Source organism: Cebidichthys violaceus, unplaced genomic scaffold (assembly GCF_023349555.1).
Source record: "Cebidichthys violaceus isolate CVI_PGR_0920_01 unplaced genomic scaffold, fCebVio1.0.p SCAF_1, whole genome shotgun sequence".
Taxonomy (NCBI): domain Eukaryota; kingdom Metazoa; phylum Chordata; class Actinopteri; order Perciformes; family Stichaeidae; genus Cebidichthys; species Cebidichthys violaceus.
The window spans coordinates 5,672,901-5,686,519 of NW_027176262.1; the positions used below are offsets into that span (position 1 = coordinate 5,672,901).

Consider the following 13,619-nt stretch of genomic DNA (forward strand, 5'->3'; position numbering starts at 1 on the left):
TCAATACTCATCACTTTCAATATGCATGTATGGGAGAATGGAACGGCACTGCGCTGTGCTGTAACCATGCTGATAATAACTGTGGGGCCTGATTTACTGTGGCTCTTGATGCTGATGGCCCAGATACCTGCCTAATTTAATTGTTCCTGTTTTATTGCCTTAATCACATTCAGCAAATACAAGAATCTCCCCCTCTTCCAAGTCTCCTTCATCCCCTGCTTCCATTAACGGCAGACCTGTTTATCTGTATAACGGTGTTAGCTTACGGACCCATGCGCATGTGAAAACATACACCTTGTACACTCCTGTGTTTGCACACATAGACACACACACACAGAGAGACACTCGAGCGTACAGGGTTCACACCGTTTGTCTGAATCAAATCCCTGAATAGGATACAGCAGTGTAAAGTGAGTCAGCTATTGAGTAAGCTTGCGCTGGCCCTTCTAACCTCCCAAAGGGAATGCAGGTGTTTGTGTTACCCTGGGCCCGCTATGTTTAGACATGAGTCTTGGACAAGGCCCAGCACACCAACAGAGCTCCCATGCTCCCTGTGGACGACAGCATTCTGTCTCTGATCCTTCTAACGCCGTCAAGGGCTCCCGAACCTGGCAGCCACAAGCTCATCTCGGAAGCAGCCGGCTGCCCAAACATCTGTCCTCACCCCGTTACAACTCCTACAGCGTGAGCTGGTGAAGTGTAGTTGGAAACAGTGTCGTGCTGATACATATGCATCATTGTTGTCGTCATCATAATTGTCATAATATCACAACCATTGCCGATTGTATGACAGGGCGTGTATCGTATCACACGATCTTCATCTCCAAGTTTCCCAAGTTGTCATAGAAATCCAGATGTTCAATTTGTTTGTTTTTCTGAACATACTATTTGTGAACAGCCACTAAAGGGACCCTGAGGCGAGATTGTTTAGTCAGCTGCTGCTTTCAAGAGCAAGAAGGAACTATGGAACTCAACCTTTAAGCCAACGTAAACAGAAAGTCCTCAAAGTGCTTTTAAATGCAATAGAAATTGCAACATAAAAAAAATTGGGATAACTCAATTTGATGATGAAGACCACGGTTATATGACCAGAACTCCAGAACGGCCACTAATAGGACCTCAAGGATAGATTCCAAGAGCAAAACTCATCACCAGTGTAATTTGCATCATGATCGTCATTGTCATCTTCGTTGTTGTCGTCATCTCCGTCATCAACATCACGCTTCTCATCTCACTTCCTCATCATCGTTATCATTGTTGTCATCCTAATAATCGTCGTTACTATCCTCAGCATGATCACCGCAACCGTCACTAGTATAATTAATACCATCGTCATCATCTTTATCATCATCATCGTCGCAGAACATTCACCATATTTATATTCAGAGACACACTGCTGTGAACATCAACAGTCATCATCATTAATCCTTTCCACAGTAACCTTTAACCTTTTAATATGTTTCTCACACAGGAGTTCCTGTGCTAATACAATAGATTGGGGATATGATAATAAGACTGCAGATTTTAAAAGTGTATACACTACTCTTTTCCGAGGCTATCCACATGCATCCGTTCATGCTCGCTGACACACAGAGACACTATACGAGTACTACTACCAGTTATGTAAAAAGGCCAAAAACACCCGTCGGCCCTGTTTTCAACATTTTTGGAAACACAGGTGTTGCAGAACTCTCAGCTGTAGTTACACAAGAACACAACCCTGGAAAGATCTACAGCTGGGGGGGGGGGCAAAACGATTCCATGAAGGCCAATTAGAATTCTGCTTCACTTCGCTTACTGATTGAATGAGGTAATCTGTTCTCATTTAAATGATAGCATTTCAGTCAAGCATGGGGCCAGCTTAGTCATGGAAAACAAATGAGTTCCCTACCCCGTGAAAACTGCTCCCAGCACTGGCAGGAATATAAAACGGAGAAAGGCACCGGTTCCATTGTCATTGTTTTCATTTGCCACATCAGCATGCAGCCACATCTCTATTGTGGTGGTTGGCAGCGTTTAGATGCGTGATGCATTGTATCTCCCACAGCAGTGTCTAAATTTCCCAAAGAGATCCGCAGATGCCTTCGCTTCACTTTTATAAATGGGCCTTGTCTGTCGTAGCCGCAGAGAGCCATCCACACCACGCAGAGCGACACACCGCTGCCCGTGACATCATAAAAGTCTCACCTAAACACGTACGGAGTGTCTGTGTCCCCGTCACAGGAGCTATCACTCACAAACACAAGCAGATGTTCTTTATGTGATCCCGCGTCAATTTATTAACATCAGCTGTTGTGTGTAATACAGTACGTGTCAACCAACGTCTTCATAGGTGGGGGCGCCACCCATTTGTCATTCTGTGATTTGTTTTTCTTAGCTGGCACTCTGTGCTGCTCTCTCTCTGCCTGGCGTAATGAGGAACGTGCTGTCTGCTCCGAGTCACCAGGGAGCTTGTCACAGCATGGAGGGCTGCCACAAAAATATGCTGAAGCCAGCACAGAAAACCTTCCCTAGAATGATGATTTATTCACACAAAAGAATACTATTGGCATAAGGAGGTGTGAAAACCTGTCTTAATGCCTTTCCCCCCCTTTCCTTCATTTTTTACCCCCCCCCGTTTCTTACCGTCTCTCCTTGCTCTGCCTTCTAATCCTCTCACCAGGTGGGCCAAGGGAGGAAGCATAATCAAGGAGGTCTCCGGAGACACATATGAGGTCATTGTGGACCACTCCTTCTTTACAGAACCCGTTTCCTGCGAGGTCACCAACCCGCTTGGCAGCACCAACATCAGCCGCAATGTTGACGTCTACTGTGAGTGGCTCCTCGAGGGACACTGCGTACCTTTCAATAATGCCGGCAACGTGATAATGCATGTTTATGGATTTGGACTGTCTTGTCTGTTTTGACACTGAGCTCCAAGAGCTGGAACCATCACAGCTGATGCTTAATTATGGATGTATTGTAGAAAGTCAATGATGTTTATTTCAACAGTTGGTCCTCGCATGGCTGCAGAGCCTCAGTCCCTGCAGGTGGACCTTGGATCTGACGCTGTTTTTAACTGTGCCTGGACTGGAAATCCCTCTCTTACCATAGTGTGGATGAAGAGGGGCTCTGGAGTGGTGAGTATATTGATTATCACTGCTTCCAAGTATGTTTTACATCCAGTCACATGCTGTGACTTTCAATAGCTTTGAAGCTGCTTTTCTCTGATAAAGCGTGTTTGAGACATTTTGTGATTCTAGCTCCTCGATGGCTTATAAGAAGTAGGTATTTGGTATATATTCCTGTCATGTGTTTTGAAATGCCTATTAAACCTAAGATCTTGAGGCCATTACAGTCCCAGCCACTTGGTGACCCGTTCTCACACAAGATCTGTTGATCTGATCCACAAAAATGTGGACTCATTCCACCTTTACTTTTGTCAACATCAAAGACCAAAGCCAACCCCTTTACTCCGCTGAGCTCAGACCCTAAATTGGATTTTAATAATTGAGGAGAGGTGCCCTTTAAGGTATTAAATGGTGCCTTTATTTCTCTCCATAACATTGCCTTGTTGCTATCTCAAATGCAAAGGTGCCTTCGCTCTAACTGCATTTGATCGCCTTTGACTTTTTCTGCCGCAGGTTCTCAGCAATGAAAACCTCCTGACACTGAAATCCGTGAGACAGGAGGATGCTGGGAAATATGTTTGCCGTGCTGTGGTGCCGCGTGTGGGAGCAGGGGAGAAGGAGGTTTCTCTCACTGTCAATGGTAAGCTGTATTATTGATATGTCTTTCACTCAGACAGGCTCAGATGCACACCCACAAAGTTGTCAAATGCATACACACGCAAGCGCGAATCTCGAGGTCTGGGGTCAACGGCGACAAAAAGAAAGCAATTTGTCACAGGAGTCGGTCTTCTGCCTCCTCTGTGCTTTACAAAAGCCTTCCATCTATAAACTTCCAAAAGAATATGCGGCTTATTTTTTGCCTCTATTTATTTATTTGTTTGTATTTTTTTTTTTATAGTTTAGCGGTTTCTTGGAGACACGGTTCATTTTACCAGACAAACCTAGTAATAAAACACAAGCCGTGACACACACACACACAGACAAAGCACAAGGATGTGGCACATGCAAATTCATTTTCCTGACAAACAAAAATGTCATCACCTGTCATCACGGTGAAGCCTCTAAGTAGAAAAAGCAATAAATATAGACTTAGTCTTTTCAAGATACGGTCACACATTTCATAAACAGGTGAAATGTACTTAAATGCTAATTATATTCAGCATGAGGCACAGGGAAGCTGCCTTTTCTGAGGCACTGACTGACTAATGAATTCCAGCCTTAGTGGGGGACCTGGCAACTCTCAAACAAATGACTTCATTATAAGCGCTTGATATTCAGGGAGCATGCCACAATGTGGCAGAGGTTCTTAGATGTGGGATTTACATGCGTCTTATTTTCCCGGCGTCCATCTGAAAGAAAAAAGAAAAACAGAGAGGGTTTTAAGAAGAAGCTGGAGAAATGATGTTGAGTTGATGCTGACAGTGTATCACTGTACATTTAGAAAGCATACAAAAGAGTTTGCCTGTAAGCAACAGTGGTGCTGATTCGGGGATGAAGATACATCAAGTAGCAAACAGTGTGTGTAAAGATTTTCTTTTCAAAACCCTGACGTTAGCTTTGCATATCAGAGAGAATGGGATACCAGTATTCCCTCCAGCACAAGATCAGAACCGTGACTTTCTATGAACTGCAATGAGCCCCCTCCTCCTCAGCCAGGAATTCAGTTGAAATCAAGGCAGAAGAGGCGTAAGAAAAAAGAAAATCATGATTAATTCTATTGTCTCCCATTCTGTTGAACCTATACTGGCATCATGTCTGCAGCTTTTATGTGTTAACAGAATACATAACATCCAATGGACCAGTTTATTTTTGATGCATCTCTGTTCTGCTCATGTAACTATGGAGAATGTGTTGCTTTACAAAACGACGCCACGAGAGAAAGAAGACGGATTGCTTTAATAAAGATTATACCATAACACAACTCCGAGCACACTGGGAAACATACAACAAAAGCTGAAATGGCATGTGTAGTGTCTGCAGATTTCATACAAGCAAGCCCTGGATGTCTTCCAGTCTCTTTTTTTTTCTTTTTCATTCGCTTATATCCCTCCACATTTCTTTTGCGTCTTGTACCTCGCTGCCTGAATTGGTATTTGACATTCAAGAGCCTCCTTCCTTTTTACCCTTTTGAATAATTGAAATTCATCTCTTTTTTTTCCAAACCACATGAGGAATCTTGAGTCATTTCTTACCCGATCCTTGAGGCGAATCAGATTGTAAAATTTGTGAAAGTGCAAACACTGCGGTTGAAGTGGTGGCGTGTTGGGGGGTCGGGGGGGGGGGGGGGGGGGGGGGGATTGTCTCCTGAGGTTCATTGATTGTCCTGTGCCACTGCCTCAACTGCAGATGAATGTGAGCACTCCTTATACCTCTCATCAGCCTATAAGCCCTACATCACTGGCACTCAGCAGAACTCAATTGTTTCTGGCAGTGAATAACTAACATCACGGATGGGCGAGCATTTGGGGAGGACGACCATGATACAGCCGATATCGGGCGATGCTGTGCATATTCAGAGCGCTCACGACTTGACGGCGCACGTTTCAAATGTTTCTCTGCTGTTTGTCTTCCCTGCAGTTATCCCCCGACTCCTTAATGCCATCATTTAAATTACATGTGTTTATAATTTGTCATTCCCTCTGTCTCTCTCTTCTCTGCCGTTGTGTGTCACTTGCTCCCACTGTGGCGTACCACATAGGCATGAGGATCCCTGCTTTCCCTGGGGAAGAATGTCATTTAATTATAATCAAACAGCTAGCAGGGGAGGCAGTTTGTGTTTAACTCACTAATGGATACATATTGCTTACTCCAGTCGAACATTTTCCGAATGGTAAAGCTCCTCAGCATTTTATATACGTGGCCGTCAAGTGGCTACATCATGTATGAAAGAGAGCTCTGCACGTCCATGCGTGTGATTATTGATACAGCGTGCATGGATTTTACCACAGTCCTGCAGAGGTTGGAAATGAGAGAAGTTATCTGACTCGGTTCAAAGGCTTTAGCTTGTGTACACTTAAGGACCATATTCACGCAGTACCTCGGCAGCCTTGGGAGAGATAGTCCATTACCACATTAAGGGAGAGGGAGGGCCGGAGAATCCTTCAATATCCCGCAGAGCACCGGGTTGTTATAGATCTTTCTTTTTTTTTTTCTGCTGTTCCTTTTTCTTGACAGCCTTTATGTGCCTAGTTAATTAGCATTCCAGCCGTCTTGAAACTGACACCGTATGGGAAAGGAAAGTGCAAATTAATGAAGGAGAAAACTGTATTTAAAATGCAGCACATTTGATCCGACCAGCTACATTTCAACATAGTAAGTTCAAACACACAGAGGCTCCACCCTCTTCTGGACTCTATGGATAATCATGAGCACGTCTTTGCCCACAGAATACATGCTAACCCCACTGTGTATAAGACAAAAGACATCGCTGCTCGACATCCCTTCAGGCACACTAGTATGAGCGATCAGAGCCAGTGGCAAAGTGTTTCAATTCATAAACAGCTTTGTATGAAATATTTGCGCATGTTCTGTAAGAACTTTGCATCTATTTTTAGTATCATCTTCCCTTAGTGGTCATGTTTTGGTGCGACCAACTGAGAAAGTTGCACCCTTCAAAATTTGTATTTAATTTAATTTGGATAAAGCACTAATTGTGGCGAGAGAATACAATGGTTTGAGTTTGAAGTATTACTGCGTATGCATTTCACAGTGTGAAGCAATGACAGTACGGTTCACACTGCAAGCAGAAAAGGTGATGTGAATGTGAGCCAAAGCAAGGAAATGTGGTGAGGCTGTCATTTGGGGAAGGAAAGTGTGTATTTCTGCAGAAGCTAAACGTGGTGACTGCCTCAGTTTACCAATTAGGGATGAAGGTGAAATTATTTGTGATTGTAACTCCGCAACCACTCCGACTCACTTACTGGTAATGTATATAGATGAACTAAAATAGCAGGAACATTGCCCTAATATAAGCAGTAAGTAGTCGTATATGGCCCTTTCTATATATATATATAGCAATGTAGATATCAAGCCATTTAATAACAATACGCTCACTCTCACTAACCAATGTGTATATTTTAGAGTGTGTAAAATACATAAAACGCTCTCAAAGTATAGAGTTTCATATTCAAAATCACCACTGGTGCAATACTCTTATGGAATTCATGTGGCTGTAACTATTGAGTTACATATTAACATCTCTAGAATGAATATACTCCAAAAACTGAAGTCGGTGTATTAAATTTGATATTGTTAAAATATACAAAATAAGAGCCGTTCCTGGTTGGCAGCTTCAACATATAGACAAGATCTCCTCACCATGGATTTCTCCCAGAGGACAAAAAAATGTTTTGTTTGTTTTCAGTTGCCCCGTAGCTATTGTATGCTCTTTTTAATCACAAAAACACACAACAGAAAAATATCAAACGAGGTAAAAAGCATGAGGCAGCGAGGAAATGTCAAGCTTTTGTTCAAAGCGGATGCTTCAGTTTTGGGAGTAAATGTAAGCCCTGGCCTTTTGACACCCACACTGATATTGTGTAACCACAATGCAATGTCCACTCCAGAGTTAACACCTCCTCAAATGACTGAGTGAGACATTGTGCCCAACATTTTGATTACCTCCCCTGCTGCTAACATTGATGTTCTAGTGCCACCCACCTCCCCGCTACCAATGTGTTTGTGCTCTGATCACATAGTGTGAGTAGCAAACAACGTACTCACACACACACACACACACACACACTTTCAACCCAGCCTGAGACAGTGAGATAAAGCCATCTAATTATATTCCTCATTTGCAGCTCTGATCCATAGAATAGATCCTTCCCAGCTACTACTACAGCTTTAGCAGCCTGTAAGCAATTGATCTTGCTGTGTTGACAGCCAAAGCCCATACAAACCGCATCTCCCAGTCACAAGTTAAAGGGATAGTTCAGGTGTTTTTTGAAGTGGGGTTGTATGAGGTACTTATCCGTAGTCGGTGTACTTCCTACAGTAGACAGCGGTCGGCACGCCCCCAGTTTTTTGACATGAGTACCAGCATGGGAGCAAAGTAATGTACTGCTGTGGACGGGGGCAGCAGCAAAACCCATTTCAGCCACATAAAAGTTTAGTTTATATTTAGAATTTTTTTTTCCCGAATTGAACTGTAAATGAAACCTATCTATGCCGTTTTTGCCAACGGAGACCTGTGGCTTTGAAGAGAACACAGATAAGTTTCACTTTCAGTTCCTTGTCGGAGAGAGCTGTCTGACAGCAATATAAAGCAGTGAAAATAGTCTAAATATAGCATTTATTTAAACGGATATCAGTTTTGGTAGTTGGACCTTTCTTTTATGTGGCTAAAATAAGTTTTGTTGCCACATCTGTCCACAGCAGTATATTGCTTTGCTCTAGTGTCAAATCCAAACTGGGGGCGTCATCAGCCATATGTTATACACTATGGATAAGTACCTCAAACAACCCCATTTCAAAAAAAACAGAACTATCCCTTTAATACATGCACACAGAAATGTCCTTACATGAACCATAGCACATGCGTGTATCCAAATACTGTCACTCCATGTTGACTAACCAGTGAAAGGTGAACAGCTTTCAATATTACTTTCTTTAATTTATCTACAGCATTGATTCTGCAGCAGTAGCAGCCTTCCAGCACCCTCCAGTAGCATACCAAGACGCCATCTGGCAAAGTCTAATTAAAATGCTAATTCATTTTAATAAGAGACAGGTAATAAACTGCAATTATGTATCGTCAGAGAGATGGCAGAGAGCGGGAATTTGAGGGAAGTTGGCTCACTAATCAAGAAGCTGCCTCACCTGCCACCCCCTCAAAACCACATTTTAAACTGAAACTAATCTATGCTCTGTTTAAAGCCACCAGACTCCATTTCAACAGTAGAGATAACTTTAACTTGAGAGCATCTTAAGATTCAGAGCATTTCTTTTGCCACTCAGCAGTGACAGGTTCGCAGCTAACGGTGCTAACAGTGCAAACTACAGCGAAAGAGCTGACAGAGCTAACAGTGTTTACCAGAGGGGAGACTACAGGGCGATATCATAACATGTACAGTAACATACCAACATCATAAGGCAAATATATACTGTATATACATCAAGATCAGAAGAATGCATTGAACAAAAAAGTTAAACAAATACTACTCATGCACAGTATATTCTCATGTAGTTTAAATCAGCTGTCTTCATACCACTCTTGGTAAACTGCTGTATGATTATGGTGTATAAAATATAATATGCTTGGATCACATTCACAATTCCTTGACAGTATTCTTGAACTGTAATTGCATCTAATTTAATATAAATCTAATGTAAATGTACTACGATGCCTCTGTCCACTGCATTTCTGGAATTCCACTTACAGTCAGCTCTTCAGGACCAAAGGGAAAATACCCTTGAAAGACAGAATTGGGTCATGTGTGACATCTTGTCTTCATATTAGAGCTGTCACCTGGTGTGAACAGCCTCCAGACCAGATGGTAAGCAGACCAGTCGTTTAGGCTGAGCTGCCCTTGTCAGGCAAGATCTTGTAGCTTGATCAAGGTTTAACAGATGCTGGCTCAAAGTCCATTCCTGCAGCTCATGCTGACTGAACTAACCCTGTTTACACACTTTATAATTCCAATAAATCCATTCCATTTAATCAAACTTATTATGGGAGAAATCTTGAATTTTACCCAAAACCGTTTAGAGGTTATACGAGTTGTATTTGCAGTTATAATGTGAACAGTGAGTAAGAAAGAACTACCTGTGTAAAAGTACACAAGTACAAGAACGTATTTTTTTCTCATGCAGTGTATTGATAGATGTTGTCTTTTCATTTTTTTGGATCGTGCAGAAGGCTGGAACTTAATTTGTATTTATTTTTTTCATGCCAACCTATTGGTTCAAGAGTTAAATCTGCTGCAAGCAAATTGAATCAGGTGATACACTGCGACAAGTGTGTTATCTCCCCACAATGGCATTTTTCTCTTTCCATCTGTGTAGTGCTGATTACGCTCCAAAGAACTGCTGTAGCACTCTCCTGTGACGTTTATCTCCATGGGAGAAATCAAGCCAGTCATAAATCAACAATTTCTTGATCCAGAATGAGGTCTGGGCCCCCACTCATGCCCTTCATTCAGGCCTGGTGTGTCCTTGGGTAGATTGTACTGAGGGATGAGGCATGTTTATATCGCGCCACAATACAATTTCCCCCCAAATTACTGAACACTTCAGGTGTTTCTGCTTGGAACAGGAGAGCAATTAGGATATAATGTGCCACAAAAACCCTGTTTGTGCAGAATTGTCGCGTGAACTGAAACTGAAAATGAATTTAATTATTCATGTTTCAATTTCTGTGAGTTGTAACTCGTCTTTTAACTTTTTTTTATCTTTGTTCTGTTTTTCAGGCCCCCCTACTATATCCAGTACACAGACTCAACAAGCTTTACATGGAGAAAAAGGGCAAATCAAATGTTTCATTCGAAGTACACCTCCTCCAGACCGCATTGTAAGTACACTGGACTATTTACTTTGTTCTGATCTCATCCCGGCGTTATTGCAAGGACATGCGCGCAACTATAGTCATGATATTTTATGGATCTATGGTACATGAACAATGCCAATTAGATTAGAGAATAATGGCCGTTCTTTCATATCTGTGTCTGAAATACAGTGCCTGACTGAGCTATTGATGTAATGCCTGACTGCAGTATTGATCTGTTAACTACACATGGGCAGCACACATGAGCAGAGATAAGTTGAAGAATTTAAAGCATTAGCTCCATCATTTGTGCTCATATGAAAAGGTGGGCATTATAATACAGTTTGACCCCCCGTTTTCTCATTTGATGCACACTTATGCTCTGTTAGCAAGGATCCCATTAAGATTTATGGACCTTATATAAACAGCCTACTCTCTGAGCTCACGTTGTGCTTATTATTAATTTGTGTGTGTGTGCGTGCGTGCGTGTGTGTGTGTGTGTGTGTGTGTGTGCACCCACGTGCGTGGTTGTATATGAATGTGGTTAATTGCCATACTTTGTCATCCAATGTGTGCTTTTATTATATTGATGTCCAACATTAACTAGCCACATAATTAATATCAGGTTTATTAGAGAAGGGTGCCTGCAGAGGCTGGTTGGTGGGTCCTAAATGTTAATTCCTAACTATGTATTTACAGTCTTCTTTCTTTTGCTTTTTGTCTACAGTAATAACAAATGTGAACGTTGATACGTACTTTGCAAATTTGTCACGGAGGGCTTTACAGTCTTCTTAACCACAGCGCATCAAAGTCAATTAACACCTGAACTAAGGCAGCATTTGTGACACTGTAACACTGAATTTAACAACTCTATTAAGACACCTTTTCATTATTGCCAGCTTGAAGTTGAATGTGTTGTTTATCCGCAGTACCAATTTGTTTGTCTCGCTCTTTATACAGTATTAAATTTCCTCATTTACCAGATAAAAATTAGCAAAATCGAATAGAGTAATTCTCACCATAATCACCCAAAACAAATATATAACTTCCTTATACCTACTATGCCCTGCAAAGTCCCCTCGTTTTTTTCCAAACATATTTCTTTAAGATATTCTGTTTGAGTTGCTGTCAATCAGAGAGATGCCAATGTTGATTGGTTTGAAATAAATTTGAATGTATGAATTACATAGCAGAGTGGTTTAAACAGTTAGACTTAGTAATTTGTGTTAATATTATTTGATAGAATGCAGTGCTTTCCAAAGAAATCCGACAAATCCCAAATCCCACCAAATTTATTTTCAATATTTCTGTAACACATACAAAATGTAATGCAATGTGCCGTCACAGTTTACAATAAGATACATTTGCTTCTTAAGGAATATTGAATTAATTCAAATGAATTAAATTATTTGTCATTGTTGCTATGTAATCTTTTATTTAAAAAAAAAATTCAGCTTGTCCTTTTTGCCCTCAAGATTATTCACTCTATTCCAAATATTGCACAGTACCCTATCTGTTTATACCCCTCTAGTTCACAGCAAGCACTGCTCAACAAATGGTTGCTTGCAGTCTCCCAAAAGCCAAATCCAAAAAGCACTCTACTGTAATTCCAACAGTGCATTGAGAAGAGATCTGCCTACTCTGCAAACTATTTACAATTATCTATTAGCTCAGTCAGATGCAGGAGAAATCTCAGTGAGCTGGCAGCTTGTCAAACACAAATGAACAGCAGCAATTGGCCGGTTAATGAAAACATTTCAACCATAACACAGTGTTACCATTCACAGACTATAATACCTTTAGTGCATTCCCACTGTTTAATTTCCCTCTGATAATTCCCTCTGAATCACTGAACTATTCACCGAACAAAATGAGCTAATGCCCGTGCATTGATCGGTATCAACTTACACCAGAGTAAAACATAATTATCCCTTTATTATTGTAGAGCACTAGGTTCATCTACTCATGGTCATGTTGTGTTTCCATGGAGATCTGTACTGTTAGCAACATACAGCTGCCTGACATAGTGCAGGAATCATCCAGGAACATATTGGTGAAATCGTATAATGATTGCAGGTTAGCACCGTCTAATTAACACCTTCAGATGAACCCACGCATGCACTGAAAGAAGTATTCATGAACACCGGGGTGGTTGCATAAAGCACACAATGTGTGTTGGCTTGGTCAGCTTTAACACCACTACAGGTCACTTGTTCCGTCGCTGCCATAACATGTGTCGTTGTTATCAGGGTCAAAGTTTTCAACTATTCTGGTCACCGACCATATTGATGTAGCTGGTTAGCGCTGTGAAGCTACAGCAGTGCTTTTGAGCTAAATGATAAATGATAAAGTTGGTCATGTTCGCATGTTTCCTTAGTTTAGCATGGTATTATGCGGATATTTGCAAATAAAGGTATCATTCTATTTGTCGCAAACTAAATTGGACAAATTAAAAGTTCCACCTTTTAGAAGAAAAAAGTTACAGGGTGATTCAAATGCATGAATGTCTGTACCAAAATTCATTGCATTTTATCCATTTCACTGGAAACCAGATATGTCAACCTCATGGTGTCACTAGAGGAAAGTCAGGGGATCACCAGTGCTCAAGCTTATGCACTTGTAGAACAGGAGTTACAAACAATACAGGGACACACGCATCGAAACATTGCTCTACAGCGCCACTAATGCTCAAAAACTAAACACAGTACGTACCACCTCTGCACCCTCCGCCTTTTCTCAGGCCTGGTCATGGAAGGAAACCGTGTTGGAGTCCGGAACGTCCGGCCGCTACACCGTGGAGACCGTCACCACGGAGGAAGGAGTAATCTCCACGCTGACCATGAGTAACATCGTCCCGGCTGACTTCCAGACCATCTACAACTGCACCGCGTGGAACAGCTTTGGCTCGGACACCGAGATCATACGCCTTAAGGAACAAGGTGGGAGCCAAGGTTCGACAGGTTCCACCTTCCTCTTCTTCAAATCACGTGACTGTGGTTTTCTAGAAAGCGATAGATGGGGACAAA

General features: G+C 41.8%; 1 protein-coding gene across 12 annotated transcripts in view; it reads left to right on the forward strand.

Annotated features, from left to right (window-relative positions):
- Positions 1–13,619, forward strand: part of kirrel3b (kirre like nephrin family adhesion molecule 3b) — a 154,911-nt gene that overhangs the window by 129,907 nt on the left and 11,385 nt on the right. For 8 of the 12 annotated variants that reach the window (XM_068707560.1, XM_068707569.1, XM_068707622.1 and 5 more), the window contains 5 exons: positions 2,663–2,811; positions 2,992–3,119; positions 3,624–3,750; positions 10,520–10,620; positions 13,334–13,544. In XM_068707560.1, the coding sequence (XP_068563661.1) occupies positions 2,663–2,811; positions 2,992–3,119; positions 3,624–3,750; positions 10,520–10,620; positions 13,334–13,544 (716 nt within the window). The remainder of the gene's footprint in view (positions 1–2,662; positions 2,812–2,991; positions 3,120–3,623; positions 3,751–10,519; positions 10,621–13,333; positions 13,545–13,619) is intronic. The other 4 variants (XM_068707587.1, XM_068707597.1, XM_068707605.1 and 1 more) reach the window with 1 other exon arrangement.